Raw genomic sequence first — 22,111 nt, forward strand, 5'->3', positions numbered from 1 at the left:
TGAATTCTATGTAAAAGATTTCATAGTTGTACGTTGTCTAGATAAGGCAAGGGTTTAAAGGTTTATGATATGAGAATAGGACAGAGTTATAAAAGCTTTTAATAACATTAGAATATGTTAAAGATAAATACGTTTTTCCAATAGGACGTTGATTAAGCTTTGGCGCGAGATAAATTAGAGTCAGGAATATAAATTAAACTATTCCGAGGAAATGCAGCCCGTCCTAACGAAAGAACAAAGTTAAACGAAGTTAACAAACGAAAGAATCTTCCTGGTACAGTTACTCAGTTTGGAGAGTTGATGCAATTTAGAAATAAACTCGGGAATGAATTCTGTAGAGATTAAAGTCAGCCACAGATTGAAAATTGTAAAAGAACTTAGTAGCAATATGGACATCGTTTGAGTACGAGCCATCGAAAAACTTCCACCACAACTGGAAACACTCCAGAGAGTCCTTTTAAAATTGATTTTTGAAAGCAAAGATCCTGCACAAAAACCATCGTGGACTTCCAGAGAAACTTGAAGTATCTTAGAGCAAACCATTCCCCATCGGTTTAAAAGCAATGGGAATGATAGGAATAATGGGGGTAATTGAGTTCCACGTCAAATGCAGCTGCTGGAAGACTACAATTACGAAGAAGTTAAAAGAATAAGAGATCAGATGACCAGATCGATATTATCAAAACGAAAATAGGCAAAGGTTAGTTCATACATTTACTATAATTCTTTCACTCTGCAATGTATCATCAAATTGTCCCATAGCATCCATTTTCGATAGTTATAGATTTTAAAGAGATTTGATTTGATGGATGCAATTTGAATACAAAATGATGTTAATGCCACTCAAAACAGGACAAATGGAAGAAAAGAATAACTGTCCACCATTTAGACGAAGACCGCTAAACAAACGCAACGAAACAATAAATTTATTAACTTGCTACTCTGGTCCTCCACCACTAATAAAACAAAAAAAAAACTCAATACCTTGTAATCGGCCAATCTTAATCCATGCAAAATTCCAACACCCGCCGAAGGGCCGCCAGACGCCGCGAAACGAGCTCGAGCAGAAAGATCACGATCGCAAGGAGATGCGCTGCGGCCAGCAGCTGGTACGCACCGACCAGATGGGCCAGCGTCAGCTTGCGCGGTTCCCCGCCGCCGGCCGGTTCGCGCCGGTTCGCCTCAAAGTCGTAGTCGCCGTAGTTGCCCACCCAGAAGCTGAACAGGCCGCTCTCGACGACGTGCCGCACCAGCCGGTCGAACGGTTGCGTGAGGCAGGACTTTTTCGGATAGTAGATCGTGAGCGGAAACAGCGTGATCGGCTCGCGCGTTACCTGTATCGGGTGCCGCCCCCGGCTGGCCCGATTGTTGTACGCCACCATGTCCTGCGGGCAGACGACGACCCGGTCGGTGTAGCGCGCCGCCATGCCGGCCACCTGCTCGCCGAGCGTGTCCAGCCCGGGCGGTATGAAGCGGACGCGCGGCTTTATCTCCGGCCGATCGACGAAGAACCGCATCGCGATGTTCACCATGTGGTAGTGCAGGGTGGAGCGGTGCACCTGCTCGATCGTGGCGAGCGGCGGAAAGGTGGCACTGCGCTGCAGGTACAGGTACAGCGAGCCCTGGTACAGCGTGCGCACCACGAACGTGAAGCCGAGCCAGAGCGCCAGCAGCGAGCGGGCAAAGTTGCGCCCCGGCACGGCGACGACCGAGCCGCCCCAGAGCAGATAGAGCGCGCCGAGCAGCGGCATGCGTACCGCCGGCCCGTACACGAACCGGCGCCAGCTGCGGGCACGCCGCCCGCAGCTCAGCCCGCCGACCACGCCGGCCACACCGAGCAGCGTGCCGGCGAGCGCCGCCCAGATGGCCGTGCCGAACGGGCGGAACAGCTTCTCGAACGCGGTGTACGGCCGGCCCTGCGGCACCGCGAACAGGATGCGCGAGGTGTAGTGCGCCCAGCCCGCCTTCAGGTACAGGCCGCGCGTCACGTCCAGCGCCATGCAGGCGATGACCAGATCGACCAGCTCGTCCTGCACCAGCTGCATCGTGCCGGTGCTGTTGCCGGGCGCCCCGATCACGCCCCACTGCACCTGGTGCGGCGATTCGGTCACGTTCACGCGGAACTGCAGCCGGCTGGCGAGCAGATGCAGCAGGTCGCCCTCGAACCCGCCCAGCTCGGTGTAGCCGTCCACCTTGGGCCGCAGCAGCGTGTACGGTTTCGCCTCGAACGAGCCGACCTGCAGCGTGCAGTTGCAGAACGTGGTCAGCCGCGGGTAGAGATGCGGCTGAGCGTCGACCGAGCTGCCGGGCGCAAAGACGGCCGCCAGCTTGACCGCAGGTTTGCCGCACCGTCCCGGCGTGTACGGTTGGTAGGTGTAGGCGCGAACCGTACCGTTGGCGGCCGCGATCAGCACGTTCACGTGCACGATGTGCCGCGTCCAGAGTGCGCCGAACAGTCGGGGCAGATGTTTGGTTTCGAGCTGGTGGACACTGCCGGACGCACCGGTTAGGACGCACAGGTAGCGCCCGGAGTAGTCGTTGACGGTGGTGCTGAAGTTCGCCACCAGTCGCTCGAACGCAACGAAGTCTTCGCCGAACAGGATGGCGCGAGAGCGCTGCTGCTGTACCGCTGCCCGTAAGCCGACTGGGTTGCTGGTGGTGCTGCCGAACGTCACTGCAGCCTGCCCGCTGGTGTGCCTCAGCACCTGGGAGAGCAAATCGCGCTGTGCTAGAAGATGTGGCGCTGTGTTAGCGGCTAGAAAGAACTGGACCGGTTGAAAGGGATGACGCAGGTAGCGCTGCAGCAAGTGGGTAACGATGTGCGGCAGCAGCTGCTGATCCGCGTCCGGCTGGGGTGGAATCTGCGCTCGAGCGGCCGTTGTTGTCCAAAGCAGCCAGCAGCACATCAACCGACTCGTCCACCATACCGGTAAGGGCGCCATCGCTTCGCAGACTGAGTGCTGCAGCAAACGTGCAAGATGCAGAAAGGATGAAGGTGTTACGCACCGCTCAAGGGTTCATCCAGAAATTACGAACGATGATCCAAAAACTCAACAAAACAGAAATACAAATTCGCGACAATGGACCAACAGAACTACATCCAACATAGGGAGACTGTGACGAAGAATACAACTTCCAGCCCGATTCAAGCCATATTGGATGATGAAACCTTAAGGAGAGAAAAATGTTGGAGACCAGTTCCTTTTGCCACAGGATAATGGAAGGTAAATCATAGCAACCTTGGAGTTGGGTGTAAAAGCAGCTCGCTTCATTCCTAAGTTGACTTCAAATAAAACTAACATCAAACTATTTTGTCTAAGTTAAATTCCCAAGTAATCGATCATATCACTAAGCTATTCGATAAATGAGGGAATCCGAGCAGACAGAATTGAAGCATTACAATCTAAACACGCATTGGTTGTAGAAATTCAATTACATTGCATGCAACAATATTAAACCCACCCAAAACGGCATCCTGAAGAACTTGCAGAAACTCCTGAATATGCTGAAGCATCTGGCGGATCCTGGAATGATTTGATTCTTTTCGGACGAGAAAACAGTTTGACAGGAGCAGAAATTAAACGTTCAGTACAACTGTTACAAGCTGGCCTATTGCTCTTCGGACAGCATCGTCAGAAAGGGACACCGTACTTCTTTGAACAAAGTCTCCGGCTCAATTTCGATCGCTACATCAAGATACTAAAAACAAGAGTGAAGACTTGCATCACCAGAGTGGTCAATGGGAGACCCCTTATGTGTTCCAGCAGGATTCCACACCCTGCCAACGTTTACGATCTTAATCGTCTGGATCATTTTGTTTGAGCCTCAGTTGAACGTGACTCTAATAGATTGTACACCAAAGCGGCACTAGTGGTGAAAATTAATGGCGTTTTTGCTCCCCTTCCTAATAACACGTTTGTCAAGGCTTTCTCCAGGTTCCGGAGCCGGATCAAGACCATAATTATGCACAGGGCGGATATTTCGAATAGTTTCAATGAACAGCATAGTAAACTTCTCTTTCTACAAACAAAAATGACGTAAATGATTGATTTTTCCCAAGTATTTCTTTAACACGAGTACCCTATATGTGCAGATGTATGTTTTAAAAGTACGTTAGTAATTACCACCTGCAGAGCCTAGTGGTACTACTCTAGAGGCTTTCAAGTAGCGTAGTCTGAAATGGATGACAGAAAGTTTGATCTCGAAAAACACCATATTAGTTAGTTCATACAATCCTGCGAAAATACGTGTCAACGGCCGCCCTTGAACTAATCAATTCTTCTAGGAAAAGGATACTCCAAGGCCAGAACTACGATCGCTCTTCTTGTGGATGACTGCCAGCACACCCTTTAATCTGTGGCTGCAAAACGATAGGAAAGGTACGTGGGATACAATCAAGCACAATCATTAGAAAACGACGACGCCTACCGAAGTATTATTCCTGAAGATATTCTACATCGAAGGAGGAACTAATGGTCCGGAAGGACAAATCCTTGCCAAGCTGACTGGACAGAGGCACAGCGAACACTGCGATATCTCGAAATTCGACTGCAGAAATGTAGCAGAAACTTTGTAGAGGTGTATACCGGAGACCATCAAACCCGAAGATCGAACTCGGGATACATCTTCCATTCAAAGGGTGGACATTTTCCGGGGATTGCTCGGAAACAGCAGCGCGTGATCTTTTCGTCGACCGAAGAGGAATATATCGCCTTTGCGGAGCTGACAACACAAACTTATGAAAGATGTTGGTGAGAAGATCACTGAACAAACTGTTATCCGTGAAGATAACCAGAGCTGCGTGGCGCTGCTAGGAGCTTGAAGGAGGAAGTCGTTGAAAAAAATATATTCACTCAGTTCAATTGAATTCGGAAGCTGGTAAGCAACAACGTTATTCAGGTTTAGTAATGCCCCACTAGCAATGACAGAACCGTTGTCGGAAGTTAAATTCCGATGCTGAACTTCAATTCAAAGATGGAACTCAATAGCTGAAGCTTATGGAGGAGTTAAGGAGCTTATTAAAGGCGACATATTCCGCTTCGATCGACGAAAAGATCACGCGTTTCAATGTTTTTAGCATTCTAAGTATACATTCCATCGAACGTGTGTGTTTTCAAATAAGAAAATGCCAATAAGTTAATCAGTGGTATTTAAAAAGCAATAAAATGCAGTGAAGCTTTTTTGAGGAGTTGTTACAAGTTCTAAAAGCTTTGAACAATGGTTATAAGATTATTCCAACTTTCAACGAGTCGTTGTTGTGCAACTCCAGGCAAATAATGTTGGCAAACCAATGAACATTCAAAAAACATAACATCATAGATGATATGAGAAAAAGATAGAGGAAGAAGAAATTATAAGATTCCGGGGAAGATGCATTCTAGCGTTAATATTTGTTGCAAAAGGCGAAGGATCCAAAATACTCATATTATGCGTTACGCAATTCAAGGATAAGCCTCCCCCTAGTGAGAGTACATTTGTCTCCCATTTGCTGGAACTGCCGCATCCTAATCTGCACAATGCATTATTGTCCCGCGCATTGTAACAGTACTCCTTTGTTAACCCTAATCGAGGCCACACATCGTCCCCTCCCCACCCCAATGGGCGTATAAAGACCGGCGACCGACAATCGCTGCGACGCATTCAACCCGAATCCCGCAATGTGGTGGCGTCGTCGTGTCCAGCTGCTAATAGCTGCCCTGTGGTTCCACTGCTGCTGTTGGGCCCGGCCGCCACTCCCGACTCAGCCGCTGGTCAACCTGGCCGACATCGTGGGTGTGGTGCTGCACACCCACTTCCGGACACCGTTCGCCACCACCCTGGTGACGGTGCGTAGCGCCACCCAGCGCGGGGCCTGGCTGCAGCAGGACCTGCTCGAGAGGCTGCTCGTCCGCCACGGCCAGGGCCAGCTGGTGGTGCAGCTGGAGGGTGTGCCGTCGCCGGCCCAGCTGCTGCACCGCCATCCGCCCTGGTCGCGCACGCTGCTGCTGGCGGAGAGCTACGACGCGCTGCGGACCGTGTTCGGCCAGCTCACGCCCGACCGGTTCGACTTTACCGGACGCTACCTGATCGCGCTCAGCGAGGCGCCCGCCACCCTCGCCACCGTCGACCGCATCTTTCACGAGCTGTGGTTGCGCCAGATCGTGAACGTGGTCGTGGCGCTGCGCCCGCTCGACGACGACCATTCCTCCGCGGCGGCGTCGGCCGGCCCGGTCCAGCTGTGGACGTACTTCCCGTTCTCGCCCGGTCTGTGCCGCATCCCGAAGCCCCACCTGCTGTTCACCTGGCCGAACGATACGCTGCTGTACGGCGTCGACTTCTATCCGCGCAAGAGCGACCAGTTCCACGGCTGCCCGCTGCGCGTGGGCAGCTTCGAGACGCGCCCGTTCACCATCCTGGCCGGCGGGGACGGCGCGCACCCGCCGGCGGTGGGCGGCTTCGAGGGCGACCTGCTGCACAGCCTGTCCGCGCGGCTCAACTTCCGGGAGGACGTGCGGGTGCCACCGCGCGCCCAGCAGTGGGGCGAGGCGGCGTTCGAGAACAGCACCGGCCTGATGCGCATGCTCTACACGGAGGAGGTCGACTTCGGCCTCTCCTGTCTCGGCGTGTCGGTCGAGCGGTCCGCCATGCTGAAGGCGGGCAAGGTGCACTTCACCACCGACCTGGTGGTGGTGGTGCCGCCCGGCAAACCGTACACCGCCTTCGAGAAGCTGTTTCAACCGTTCCAGCCCCCGGTCTGGCTGGCGGTCGGGTTCTGCACCGGGGTCGGGTTCGGGGTGCTCGCCACCCTGCGCCTCCTGCCGCTGGACGGCCGCCGGCGGGCGACCGTGCGGCGCTACGTGGCGGGCGACGCGCGGCTCCAGGCGCCCGCCCTCAACCTGGTGCGCGTCCTGCTCTCCTCCCCGCTGCCCTTCACCCCGACCGGTACCTTCCCGCGGACGCTGCTCGCCCAGTGGATGCTGGTGTCGCTGCTGCTGAGCCTGCTGTACCAGGGTTCGCTCTTCCAGTACCTCCAGCGGGCCTCGACCCACCCACCGATGCGCACGCTCGCCGAGATCGATCGGTCCGGCGCGCTGTACCACATCGCGAGCTCGGCCCGCCGCTTCTTCCTGCCCTATCCGCAGCGGCTCCAGCGGCTCCGGTACTTCCCGCCGGTGCCGGACAGCATTGCCGCCTGGCTGCGGTGGATGGGCAGCCATCCGGGCGAGCCGCACGTCGCCATGTGCACCCGGGACCACGTGGCGTACCATAACGCGCAGCACGGCCGGACGGACGGCCGGCAGCTGCTGATTGCGCGCGAATCGATGGCCCTGTACGCGATCACCATCCTGTACCCGAAGCGGTCCATGCTGACCGCCAGCTTCGACCAGCACATCGAGCGGATCGGCTCGTCCGGCCTGCTCAAGTACTGGTCGGCCCGGTACGGGGACTACCACTTTGAGGAGTCACGCGCCTCCTCCACGACGGACCAGCGGGCAACGGCCACGGCCGGACCGCGACCAGTCAGCGTGGAGCAACTGGCCGGCGCACTGCAGCTGCTGCTCGGAATGCTGCTCGCCGCGACGCTCCTCTTTCTGGCCGAGCTTGGCTGGGCGCGGCACACGCGACGATGAAGACACAACTGCTAGAATTTGACGCACATAACGCGTTTAATTACACACAAAAGAGGAAGAACAAAAATGGTAAAAAGCTCCCCGGTATACACCCAAACTACTGCGAACAGTGTCACTCAATAAAAGAAAATCTCAAATGAGCGAAGCATTGAGTTACCTTAATTGATTCACAAAAAAACGACACAACTTCTACCGATGTGAATGTAGACAAAGGAACCGAATGAGAGGATCAAGAAGAACAAGAAGACGATGATAATGATGATGATGATGTAGAAGAAGAGGAAGAACAAGAAGAAGGATCTAAGTCCCAACAATTCACCAATTTACTCAAAAAGATGTCAAATTTCAGTTCAACTTCGAATATCTCTTCCCTAACCGTAAGCTGGAGAAACGTATGAAGTCCAACCAATCGCAGATAGAATATAGTAATAGGCTCCGGATCACACCCAAACTACTAAGAACACTTAATTAAAGAAACCCAAATGAGCGAAACATTGAGTTACCTAACTTGATTCACAAGAAAATGACACAACAAGAAGATGGTGATGATGATGGAGAAGAAAAAGAGGAAGAACAAGAAGAAGGATCTAAGCCCCAACAATTCACCAATTCACTCAAAAAGATATCAAACTTAAATTCAACTTCAAATATCTCTTCCCCAACCGTAAGCTGGCGAAACGCATTAAGATGAACCTATCGCAGACAGAATGCAGTAGCAGCCAGCAGCAGCCAAGTCACAGCATCAAAGAATCAGCTCCAAATAGCACCGGATGAAAATGACGACGAAAAAATCTCACGACGAAGGAAACATCACAAGCAATCTCAACATCCTAACGCATAACAAATATTCTTTGAGACCACCTGGTCTTCATACACTTTGCTAGAGCCTTTATGTTACAGTCCGAAGTTACAGTGCCCAAAACTGCCCAACCAAAATAGGAACTTGTCGCCAGGAGGAAATAATCGACAAGCTTCTTCTGGGAGCATTTTCATGCCTGCGGTTTCACTCCGTCTCCGAACTATCCCGAATGTACAGAGAATCGCGTTAGTAGCCCATGTGCTGTTCAACTGTGAAATAAAGCTAAAGGCAAGTCAGCCAAGACAACGTTGCGATGTTCAGCTATGAACAACCAATATGGAAGTAGGCGATGAGGAAAGCGGCGACGAAGAAGATCAAGAGAATAATTTTTGATCACTGAAAAAGGAGGAAGTATCAAGCTTTAAAAGAACCAAGCATCGGAAGATCAGAAGTAGAAAAACGATTCAAATTGCATGAAACACATTCTCCAAGCATTATCGGCAGTGCATCAAGAGCAAGATGACGTATGACAATGGTGCAAAGCGGACAACACGACAACAACAGAAACAGCAGCAGCAACCAAATCGGAACAAGCCAATCAGCTCAGAATTGCCGATGAAGAAGATGGCCAAGATGACATATCATCATTTTGAATGTAGAATATAGAATATAGAATATGTAGCTGGTAGAATCGTTTTGAAAATAGGAAAGAAATTATACCAGACGAGCGTTACTAGCGATCTTCCCAATGATGTAGTAGATAATCAGAATGTTAAAGTAATCCAAAAACTTCAGGATGTAAATAAAACTTCAAAGCATTTTAACCTAACTGTTGGCACGATATCGACCTCGTGCGAAATCTATCAGGCGAATGTTGACATATATCGAGCTATCTTGATAATAGCTCGAATAAGTGACAATAAACCCCTCAGATGGCGCTGTAATATACAGACAAGGACGAAAATACGAGCTAGATCTTCAACATTAGGGCCAATTAGGAGATAGTCCATCTGTGGTCAACTTTAGGGCAAACAAGATCAAGGAGATCAGCTGATCGAGTAAAAAGCCGCCATTGCAAAAGGGACAGCAGCAAATTTACAACGAAAGAATAAGGAATATTTTTTTAACTATGCGACGAAAAACCCTATACGCGAGAGCCACTTACACGAAAGTCTAACCAGCTACTAAAATAAACAGATTGTTACCAGGCGTAACAACACTAACCGTAACCTCCGCAGCAAGACAACGGATTAGGGCAATTGCAGCCAATCTGCTAACAAAAACGGACCCTGAACTTTGGCTAGAGTAAATGTAGCTTCCCCTGAGAGTTCTCGAAACGGAACAAACAATCCTACAGCGACGAATGCTACAATTAGCTGACGAGCGCACGCGACACAAAACTCTTCGCACCTCAGAAAGTTCAAACCAACGCCAAAGTCAACGGTTGAATTGCATATCGCGTGCAGTCGCTAACGCACGACACGCTGGCGCGTAATATTGGTCCAGTGGAACCTCTCTATCAAGAGCTCACACCGCTCAGAACCACTGTACCATGCGGCTATCGTGGACGTGTACCGGGCAGCTTCTGGTGCTGCTGCTCTCGGTGCTTCGTTTTCCAGCAGCAGCAGCCAATCTCGCAAACAACAAAACGCTAGCGAAACTCACCGGACAGTTGCAGTCCGCCTCCTTCACCCACACCGAGCTGCTGATACGTGCGACAGCCGACATCCTACTGCAGCACTACACCACCTTCACCAGCAAGCAGCTGTACGTGCGCTGGGAGGATGGCGCTTCAGGCCCGCTAGTCGACGAGATCCTGCGACGCACCGCCACCCATCTGTCCGTGCTGGTCGAGCGGGATCCACCGGTGACGCCGGCCGACGGGCTCGACCAGTCCCACCACCACCAGCAGCTGCGCCTGCTCAACCTGCTGCTCGTGGCGGACTGCGCCGAGTTCGATCACGTTGTCGCCGGCCTTACCGACGAGCTGTACGACTATTCCGGCCTCTACACGGTGCTGCTGGTCGGTGCGTCCAGCAAGCGCCAGCACCTGGAAACGGCCGGCATCATCCTGCGCACCCTCTGGGCACGGTACATCGTGAACGTGGTGGTGCTGATAGGGGACGGGCGACAGCAGCAGCAGGCGGACGGTGACGATGACGATGACGACGATGACGTGCGGCTCTACACGTACTTCCCGTACGGCGAGGACTACTGCGAGCGTGCCCTGCCCGTGGTGTGGAACGTGTACGAACGGGGCGTCGGCTTTGTGCATCGCGAGCACAGCCCGTTCCCCCCGAAGCTGGACAACTTTTACCACTGCCCGCTGGCGGTGGCCACCTTTCCCGTGTATCCCTTCATCATACCGAGCGCGATGATGGCGGACCTATGGCCGGGTCATGCCGAGCGCACCGAGCAGGAGGAGGAGGAGGACCTGAAAGGCATCGAGGCGATGGTGCTGCGGACGCTGCGCCAGCGGCTCAACTTTCGGCTGCAGCTGATGAACGTCGATCCGCCCGACTGGGGCACGGCGGGGCCGCGCGATCAGGCCACCGGAGCCTCCGCTTACGTAAGTAGTACCACCGCCCGAGAAACCGTGCTCTTCGCCGCCTGCAAAAACCCAGCGCACCATGCCTCACAGCAGGCTGCGCCACTTTGCTGCTCCGCTGCCCGCTCGCCAAACCGATCTGGACGTTCCTGCTCTGCTCGCTCGCGGCCGGGCTGGCCGTGATCGGGTGGCTCCGGTGGGCCGGGTCCCCCACCGTCCGGCACTTCGTGCTCGGGCACGACGCGCCCAACCGCGCCTGGCCGGCCATGATCGCCGTGCTGCTCGGTGCCGGCCTGTCCCGTGCGCCCCGGGGCAGCTTCGCCCGCGCCCTGCTGCTCTGCTGGCTCGCCGGCACGCTGGTGCTGCGCAGCGCCTACACCGGCTCGATGATACGGTTTCTCCAGTCCGACCGCAATCACACCGTGCCGGCCAACCTGCCGGCCCTGCTGGACGCCGGCTACCAGCTGTACATGTACCGGAACTACAGCTTCGTCTTCGACGCTTACCCGCACATCGGGCGGCGCGTCCAGCTCGTCACGGCGCACCAGTTCCGCACGGCGATTGTCCGCCGGCTGCAACGGCCTGGCGCCCGGCTCTGCGTGCTGCTGCCGCTCGAAACGGTCACGTTTCTGAACCGGAATCTGACGCGCACCGGCCAGCTGCTGCGCGTTGCGCGCGAGCGCGTAACCGTCGCCAAGCTGGCCATCTACACGCAGCGGACGTCCGCGCTGCTCGGGCCGCTGAACAAGCTGCTGGAGCGGTTCGTCGCCTCCGGGCTGCTGCACCGGTGGGCCGCCCAGTACCACCAGCTGCGATTCCTGGCCAACCCGTACCAGTACCGCGGCCGGCAGCAGCTCGTGCTCGCCGACATGGACGGCCCGTTCGAAATACTGCTGGTCGGGCTGGGCCTAGGCGCCGGCACCTTTCTCATCGAGCTCGTCGCTGGGCGTTGGGAGGGGGGGAAACGCAAAAAACGCCAAAGCGGCGAGCAATAGCAGAACAAAAAAAAAACCGGACGGCCGTGTGTCTCTCATCGTGTGTCACGCGATCAATAATGACGAATGACGCAAGCACGGACAAAGGGCAAAGGGCAGGTGAACACTACTACTACACAGTGCACGAGCATTAGACCGATAAGAATCGTTCGATTATGGACAACGAGCCACACCCAACCCGCCCCGGGTCATTAGTATGCTCATCCTCCGCCCAAGGGCAATGAAAGTGCAAGCGGCAATAAAGCTGCACCACCACTTTGTGCATTGCAATTTAGGGACATTTTTGTTTGAGGAATGCGCATCCACTGCCACAAACACGGAGCGGCAACGGATTGCAGCGATTGTGATAGTGCGTTTGAAAGAAAAACTTAATGCAGGCAATCAAACATTACATTTCAGAATATTGCAACCGCCAACGAGATCACTAGCAGATGACTTGCAGTTCAGCAATGGGTCAAATAACTAATAATACCGAACTGTTCTTACAGCTTACAAGCTTTTCATTAAAAAATGCATACGGACACCAGAAAAAAACCAACAGGAAATAAGACTACAAATACAGAACATTCCAATTGCACTAATTCAAAAAACGGAAAGATTGCTATTCAGAATCAGATTGAGCTTTTCACATAGCGACATGCGTAGAAGAACACATTTTGCTAAGAAATGAAATAAAATATTTAAAGCTTTCGCGACTCTTCTTTTTGACCTGTAATGACTTACATGCATATGGTCATACAAGCGTTCGAGTATTTTTTTAGTACCATAAGCAGCCGGACAGTCAGTCCTTGCTACGGACATACAATCCATACGCGGCATGAACCCAAGACGAGCATGTAAAGTTAAGTCAAGTGCAGTTAAGTTAAGTTATGATAAAATTAGTTAGCCCTACATTTGCTCTTACTAGAGGATGAAGCAACCCATCAGAGCTTTAAAGCTTTTAAATGATACAGTAATTTCTAAACCATCTCTTAATGACCAGATTTTTAAAGTATTAAAGTACAAAACGGAGCCTTGTCCAAGAAGAAGCTGTCCCGACATGGAGAAGATTATGGTCTGAAATAGACGGAGAGGCGTGTCATATAATCGGTATGGCTGTAGGACACGACCAGTTGGTCTACATTTGCCGGAAAACAACCGCGAAGGACATGTGGGACAGTCTCTTAGGTATCCATGCAGTAGAATCAATGAATACGATGATAATGCAAACGATGTGCTGCTTAAAGCTGCCCGCAAGACGGCAATCTCTGAACAAGTGGATAATAAGAACTAAAAGTGCAGTGAAAATAAGTGTATATAAAGATCGATTAACGATCATTAGGCCATCAGAAGTCACCGGCCATCCAACACCATCCAATGTACATCCAACACTCGGACGCTGCGATAACTTTGGAGCAAGCGAGCGACGGTTGGATCAGCGACGAGGACACAACAAGGATTTTGACCGACCGTCAGAGCCAGAGGACCCAGCGATCGTAGAGGCAAGGCATCTTACGTGGGAAGCCATCGACTCCGTGGAGCAAACCACAAACCCAACCCCAGAGGAGGAGTTCGAGGCGAAGCAGCCCTACCGGCCAACACACGAAGACGTCTGCAGTTGCATCCGGGACACAAACGCAACGCTGAGGATCCGGGTCAACCTAGGCGTGGAGGTACCGTTTGATCTTTTGGAAGAATTTACAGCGGCGGTCAGTTGCTATATTGAGGGAGTAGTCGACACGCAATTGGGTCTAGAACTCATTTCAGACGTTGACTACGATCTCAACCTAGTAGCTTGCGGTAAGTCTTACCACCACGCCTGGAGAACAACGGTGTTTGATAGACTGGAAGCGCATCTAAGACGCTAAGAAGAATGTGCTTACCTCGGGAGCCGAAACCTAAAGCTGTAGTCCTCACGGAAGAGGAATTAATCCAAGAGATAAGGCAACTCAATGATTTCCTGGATCATTATGAGGATTAGGAAAATAAAATAACATTATGCATTGAAAAAAAAATAATATTCTTCTTCTGAAAGCAAATTTGAAAGAAAATATTTTTCTACTTTGAAGATTTTTCACCTTGAAATAAAAATATATATATATATATATATATATATATATATATATTTATATACGTATATATATTTAATAATAATATTTTTCGTCTAAAAGTAATTTGGAAAGAAAGAAAAGATTTTTTTACTTCAAAGGTTTTTTCACCTTGGAAAAAAAATATATTTTTTTTAACTGATTAATATATAATTCATTTTACATGACTAAACTGAAGGATATTGTAAGAAGATTAGAATTAATCAACAAAACATTGCAGCAAAATCAGGGAAGAGTAAGGCAGTGTGCTCTAACCACATACAGACTACAGGTGGACGAAATATACTCCGTATTTAGGAAAGAAGTAGGGACAAACTACGACAAATACGACGAGACAGAAATTAAATTTTACAATAATATCATTCAAACTTTAATCACTAACATAATCGAATGCAATGCTAGCTGCATTAGAAATGCTAAAAGAATCAGTTGATGAACAACATCATCGCATAATAGTGCAAGCTGTTGCACTATTCTAGCGATCAAAACTAAAGGGGAAGGGAAGAAAAATCATAGGTACAACGGTTAATAGAGTCGACGAAATAATAAACAAAATCAAGGCTCATTTGAAAAAAAAACCGAATCACCAGAAGATATAGCCTCAGCCATACATGCCACACAGCAAAAAACCACACCGAAGGATTTTGGTGAGGAAATTCAAGCACTGGCAGAAGAACTGGAACGGGCATATCTCAATGAAAAAATGGATCCAGAATTAGCTTCTGAAAAAAACCAAAAAAATCGCTATGACAGCTTTTGGAAAAGGACTAAAAAAGGAACTACATCAAGGGCTAGTTTTGTCAGGTACAATCCCCAGCCTAGAAGCTGCTATATCAAAGCAATTGATATCATGGACAAACTAAGTCAAAACTCACAGGAGAGAAAGACGAATAAATGGCAGAATGGTCAGGACAACAGATATAATAGTTCCAACCAACGACAGCCCAATAATCCAAGAAGCAATGAACAACGCTCAAATGACAATTGGAGGGCACAACAGACACAAACCGGGAGACAAGGGAATGCCCAAAATAGACAGTCTACACAGGGAACAGGGTATAATACTCAAAATAGGCAATCCGCCAGCCCAAAATTTTTAGGGCAACGCGAGCCACACAAAGTTCTGGTAAGCAAAGTGTACGCCGAACCTACCACACAACGATCGAGTAGCTGAAGAGACGACTTTCTGATGAATTTGAAATGGCCGACTGTGGACAAACGAAGTTTTTCATGGAAATGCGAGTAGAGTATAGCTGAAGCTGTAACAGGAGACAGGAATAAAATTTTTGAAAAAAATGGTATGTCTGAATGTAATCCAGCGAAGACCCCGATGGAGAAAGGATTTTTATTGAGTCGAGAAGGAAACCATACTTCACCGCCGTATCGAGAGAGTCGCTTGGGCAGTTTGAGGTATCAAATGCTATGTGTGCGACAAGATTTGTGTCTGCTGCAACATACATTGGGCGATTCATTGGGCAGACCGAGCGAGGATTCTTCAAACTTGAAGAATGCGTCGATGCTGACTGGGCGTCTAATGCAGAAGAATACTAAATCCAAAACGATAAAGCACTTCAATATAGAATATCATTTCTTCAAAGATCATAATATGATGGTAATGTCAAGATACAACCGATTAGTTCTGCTGAACAGCAAGCTAACTTATCAACGAGAGCTTTGAACATTTTATCATAGATCATAATATGATGGTAATGTCAAGATACAACCGATTAGTACTGCTGAACAGCAAGCTAATTTATCAACGAAAGCTTTGTTGAGAATGCAACATGTGTGCAATGAAGTAGATGATGCATGCACTGATGAGTGGAAATGTTCATTATAGTTAGTCTCGTTTCAAATACATTACACCCAAGTTGGTTATTTAGTTTCTGATCTTGTTCACTGTGTAATCTCGTGTGTGTTCAATAATCACTGTGTGTTCAACAAGCTTTAGATGTTGACCGTTTCGAATATCGTAGGAGCAAGATCGGCGACAGCATTTGAAAGGGGTTTAGTATATCTAGGAATTGTGTATAGCGTAACCGATCTTAGGTGTCTATAAAAGCTTAATATAAAAGTTAGATGTAATAAAACCACCAGCAAGAACGGACCTCTTTAGCATCTTTGCGAGCTTTCGTCCGAAATTCAAAGCGAAACATATAACACCTGTCGTATCAAAAAGACACAACAGTTAGTAATGTTTGCGACGCTTAAAAGAACATATCGCACTAAATCATAACGAACGTTTAGTTATAGGTCCCATAGTTTTTATGTGATATATGTAGGCCACGGAGGCCAGATACTTTTCCAAGAAATAAATAAATGTCTAAATTTTCTTCCAGCTAACCAGGCACGAACACTAGGCGAACGATTGAGCACTTGGCAAACCGTGCCGCATCTGACGTTTGATCGATCGAAGTCGACAATTTTCAATTGAGATGGACAGTGTGCCAAAATGGGGCTGACTTATTTATAAGTAGTGGGGACATTATACAAAATGCTGTCCTGCAAAAAAAAGGATATGTATATTCTAAGCATGAGTGGCTCTAATTGTATTCCACAAAGTATCAACCGGAACTCGAAAAGGCGCTCGATTTTTTATGTTATTTTTTCACACACTAAAAGTGGCAATGAGACTACACAAAACCTTCGCTAACTTGGCGACCCATTCAATGAAGAACGATGGGACTGATGAAAGTTTTTTTTAAATCGCCAAAATACCCCTTTAATCCACCCACAATAGGCAAATACTACGAATAAAGTTCCCAGAGGACCGAAACCCGGGATTAAATCCCCGTCACGAAAGGAACACTCGATCGAATTGGCCGCTGTGTGCAAGACTACTAATTCCCCTGAGGATGTGGAGTACTTCACGGTCAATGCTAGATGTTGTTACACACACTAGTGGTGTGCACGTCGGAAGTGCACCAACCAGAACCGAACCAACGGTTTTCCAGAGATAGGTAGCAAACGATAGGGTAAAAACTAACCGAATCTATCTTCGCACCAGTGTGGAAGACAACACCCAGATGTGCAATGATCAAATTTACAGCTTCCATCTTGCTTTCAGTATTGAAGGTACGCCATGCATTTTGTGGAATTCGTTGGTTAAGTGAGTCGTCACTTATCAAATGTCGTCCCGATTGGATCACCCGTTCTCAAGATATGCAACTCTGCAACTCATCTAGGTACAATACTCATCAATTCCTTTGATTGAATTCCTTCGGAATTTATTTGCTCTGCTGTTTAACGACCTACTTTAATGTCTGGCCCGCCTCAAATGAAAGTCCGTAAGGTCGTGGACGGTGTACTTGTGTTCCCCAAACTATGGTCAGACACTTTCGGTCCAGATATTGCACAGGGTTTCACTACTTTCAGTGATTGTACTTAAACTTCAGGATCTTCCGCAGTTTCCAATGGGATTTTCTCGTTCGACTCTTGATTGGAAATGCATACTTAATTACAGGGTTGTCGGAGTCAAAATCCAATGTCAACAGTATTTGTTACTGCTTGCGAGATCTTTTTTCAATAGCTGTCAAATGTTGTATTAGCATTACCGTAAATGCTTGGTTCTTTCACGCGATTTTCAACAGCTTACAAAGAACTGTCAAACACAGTCCTTGCTGGGGTGGCAAGACTCGCATATCTCGAGAACGGGTGATCCAATCGGGACGACATTTGATAAGTTCGTTCGTAACCAACGAATTCTGCAAAAGGAATGGCGTACCGTTAATACTGAAAGCAAGAAGGAAGATGTAAGTTTGGTCATTGCACATCTGGATGTTGTCTTCCACACTGGCGAGAGGACAGATTCGGTTAGTTTTTACCCTATCGGTTGTAGCCTATCTCCGGGAACTGTTCGAACGGTGCCTTGGAACCATTTCCCCCTCCCATCACTATAACAATAGCTACGCAAGCAAGTACATTCCATCATATAATCGATGAATTATGCATGAGCTGATGCACCGGCGTCCGACACGATAAGCGCGTTGTTTCAATATTAATCAACTACATAATTAAAGCCGCTCGGGAAGAACCCGGTAGTGCACAGCCCAATGTGTGACAAAATGAGTGTAAGAGCGAAGCCGGACAGTGGAAAGAATTCAAGTTCACTGCTTCACCGTGACCATGTGCAACGAACACTTGCCTTTCGTCGTGCTGCTACTGCTGCTGCTGCTAGTGACGCTGCAACAGCACACGGCCGACAGTGCCATCGCGGACGAACGGCCCACTCACATCGACCTCTGGGTTTCCTGTATCGGTGAGATAGTGCTGGCCAATGCGGACACCTTCCGGCACGAGCTAAACATCTTCACGCTGGGTGGAGGGGAGACAGAAGAGGAGAGCCTACATTTCGAGCACGATCTGCTGGATCGACTCTTGGCACGGTTGGTGTACCAAAACGCCGGCAAACAACCGTTCACCTTTAACCTCGCGCCGTACGATCGTACGGTCAGCTACAACCAGCGCAACCTGGTCCTGATCCTGCTGCACGATCTGCTCCAGCTCGAGCGGCACCTGCTGCCCCAGCTGGCGGTGAAGAATGTGGAACAGCGCGGCTACTTCCTGCTGCTGCTGGTGCCTTCGAACGCAACAACGACGACCACCGCGGAGAAGCACGTGGCCGCCACGTTTCGGCTCCTCTGGAGTGTCCGCCTGCACAACGTGATGCTGGCGCTGGAACGACGACACCCCACGACCCGAATAGACCTGCTCGCGTACGACCCGTACGGCCCGGGGTGCTGCGGCTGCAGCCGTCCCCGCCTGCTCGCCCACTGCAACGCCCCATCCCCGCCACTGTACGATCGGTTCGAGCGCAACCTGCACGGCTGCCAGCTGCGCATCGCGTCGTTCGAGCGGGCCCCCTTCCTGGAGTTTGTGCACCCGCCGGGACGGAACGGAACGGCCACCACCGCCCCCTTCACCCCGAAGCTGGCCGGCATCGAGGGCAATCTGGTGGAGCTGCTGGCCGCGCACCTCAACTTTCGCGTCGCGATCGTGCAGCCGGCGGACGGGCGAACCTGGGGCCGCATCTACCCGAACGGCACGGCGAACGGGGCGCTCGGGCTGCTGCTGAACGGCACCGTCCACATGACGGTCGGCGGCTACTTCCCCTACCCGGCCCTGCTCGCCGCCACCACGCAGACGCACCACTACTACACGGCCGAGCTGGTGCTGGCCGTGCCGGAGGAGCTCGCGACGCTCAGCCCGCTCGAGCAGCTGCTGAAACCGTTCCAGCCCGCCATCTGGACGGTGGTGGCGGTCGAGCTGGCGGTCGGGGCGCTCGGGGCGCTCGGGGCGCTGCACCACCGCCGCCACCGCCTCCTGCACTTCTGGCGCACCGTGATCGGCGAGTCGCTGCCGGGGCGCACCGTCCCACGCCGCACCGTCGCCCGGCTCGCCCTGCTGCTCTGGATCGTGCATGCCGCGCTGCTGCGCGAATCGTACAAGGGCTCGCTGGTGGGCTTCCTGACCGAGCCGAACCCGCTCGCCGACATCCACAGCCTGGAGGCGCTGGTCCAGGGCGGCTACCGGTTCGCGATGACCGAAACGATCTACCACACCGTGTTCGACCGGTCGAGCACGAACCTTCGGCCGCTCGCCCCGCACCAGGTGCAGCTGATCAAGTCGGCCGACCGGCAGGCGCTGCTCGAGCGCACCATCCGCAGCCGGGACCGGCTCGCCTTCACCAGCACCCGGGAGGAGATCGTGAAGTTTAACTCGCGCAACCGGACGGACATCAACTACCGCACGTCGGACGAGACGCTGCTGACGTTCCACTTCGCGATGTACTTCAAGCGGTCGAGCCCGATCGCGGCCGCCTGCGACTGGTACATACGGCGCGTCGTCGCGACCGGCTTCGTCGCCCGCTGGCACCACCAGCATCTCGATCTGCGGTTCGAGCGGCCGACGCTGGCGGGCAGCGGCCAGGCGGAGGTACTGCAGCTGCACCACCTGCACGGCAGCTACCTGCTGCTGGCCGCCGGGCTGCTGCTTGCCACCGCCATCTTTACCCTGGAGCTGCTGTGGGGTAGGTGGTGCGAGCGAAGGCGACGACCCAACTACCCCGGCCCGTACCCATACCTGCACGAGCTGAGGCGGCAGTACCCGGCAGTAGGCCGGCGTAAACGTGCGCAGCGCATCACCTCCCTAGCACGTTGCCATTAGACGATTTCCCTATATACATATGAGCGCTATCCCTGTCTGGCTTAATTCAAAAACACAGCGAAAAAAGGACAAATGTTTCACCCCACACCTATGTAAATCACACCCCAAAAATCGCTACAAAAAGGGCACGCATCCCAAGCCGACCAACCACTCACTACACGTCCGCGCGTACGCTCTTACACACCCCGAGCAAGTAAGCAACAGACAAACGCACGGTAATATGGAAACGGTCCCACTGTTCACGGCGATGGGCCACCGGGTGGCCAAGCTGCCGCCGGCCCAGCAGAACGAAATCATCGGCAGCGTGCTGCGGATGATCGACGCGTCCCAGCAGCTGCACGACAGTGCCGCCCTGACGCAGGCCGACTTTCAGCGCCCCGCCCGCCACAACCTGTCCAAGAGCGTGTCCCAGTCGGCGGCCACGCTGCTGAACGGCGGGGCGGCCCCCCTGGTCGCCTCGCCGATCGTCTCCTCGCCGTCCTGTCTGCTGTGAGCTTGGCGACCGGAGAGAGGAGAGTGTGGTGCGAAGCGGAGTGTAACAAACATTAGCTCTTACTCGTTTTACGTTATTGGTTGCGTTGTCGGTAGTGTCTTCTTAACAATAAAGGTCGTTGTTTTGCATTTTTAAAATAGAGGGTATTTTTTTGGTTTTCAATGAAGTTGTGAAATAACAAGGAGAGTGTGTATTTCAACCTTCCACAGGTGCTGCATAATAAAAATTCTGCAGTCTGAACTTTGGGAGAGCAGTTGCCTAAAATACAGCCAAGGACAGTCTAAAAAGCGATGCGAAAACAGATAGAAATGATTGGAAGGCAGAGAAGCGCAGTGAGAGATAGGCTGCGTAAGAATAGTTCGAGATACTGAGATGAGACGCCCAATCTCCAAGGGCTCAGCGATGCGCCAAAAATGGACAGCGTGGCGTTTTTGGAAGCGGCAAGTATCCAGGTGGAAAGGACAAAGCAAAGGAGATGCTTTCATGGTGGATTCCCAAATAGTTAAAATGGGTACACTTTCGATCGTTGGTTTTAAGAGCGATCCCAAGATGAGTACTGCAACTGTTCGTACTCAGGAGAAGCAGGAGATCTGCGAGAAGCTCGCCGTCATGTACAAAACCACAACCGGGAGATGTCGTGTTCGTGTTCAATGTACGCAGCAGGAAGAATACTAAGATTGAACAGACCGTTCGTTGTGATTCTAAATACGAAGGCAGTTTCTTGGGTGATGCAGATGCTGCCAAAGTGAGACTGTTTTGCTAAGAAAACTTAGTGCACTGTCTACGATGAATATGTTTAATTCGCTTCTACCAAAACGGAATATTTCATTCGAGGACACGGACAACTGTTTCGGATAATGGTAGCCATTGTTGCATCCACGTTATTAAATACTTTTTGTAAGAAAGAAGGAACTAATCACTTGAAATTCGCCCCATATCATCCACAATAAAATAGCCAGAGGAAGCAGAAAGATTGGAGGATACTTTTAAAAAGAAAGAATTGATGAAAATCAACAAATGAGCAAGATAGTGCGCTCTCTACAGTTTTTCCTTCAAGTTGTCCCGCCATCGCCAGCAAAGTGTATGATAGGAAGAACAATGAAAACAGTGTTGAACCTGTTGAAACCACAGGAGCAACATCATGTCTTAATCTTAATTAAAAAAAAACAATTAAGATAAACTTTTCGGAAGATCTGCGAAAGTTATTAACAATCAACTCAATGATCCATGTGCTTATGGCTTTAGGAAGTCTCCGAGGCGTCCAGAAAAACTATCCGTAGGAGCTAAACGAAGAATAATTAGAGCAGCTTCGAAGGATGTCTGAGAATCAAGCGAGAACTATGATTAAATTTAAGCAAAACAACAGTGTGGCGGCAGTTTTGGAGGCGGTTCTGTAATTATATGGGGTGCATTT

At 50.7% G+C, this 22,111-nt stretch overlaps 2 protein-coding genes across 2 annotated transcripts; one reads left to right on the forward strand and one right to left on the reverse strand.

The window, feature by feature from the left end:
* Positions 1-1,001: 1,001 nt before the first annotated feature.
* LOC120905510 lies at positions 1,002-2,942 on the reverse strand. Its single transcript, XM_040316356.1, has one exon. The coding sequence runs from the start codon at positions 2,940-2,942 to the stop codon at positions 1,002-1,004; it is 1,941 nt and encodes a 646-aa protein (XP_040172290.1).
* A 2,715-nt stretch (positions 2,943-5,657) lies between these two features.
* Positions 5,658-11,952, forward strand: LOC120905512. Its single transcript, XM_040316359.1, has 4 exons — positions 5,658-7,605; positions 10,029-10,500; positions 10,696-10,985; positions 11,054-11,952. The coding sequence occupies exons 1-4, from the start codon at positions 5,658-5,660 to the stop codon at positions 11,950-11,952; spliced, it is 3,609 nt and encodes a 1,202-aa protein (XP_040172293.1).
* The last annotated feature ends 10,159 nt before the right edge of the window (positions 11,953-22,111 follow it).

This window comes from Anopheles arabiensis, chromosome X (genome assembly GCF_016920715.1).
Source record: "Anopheles arabiensis isolate DONGOLA chromosome X, AaraD3, whole genome shotgun sequence".
Lineage (NCBI taxonomy): Eukaryota > Metazoa > Arthropoda > Insecta > Diptera > Culicidae > Anopheles > Anopheles arabiensis.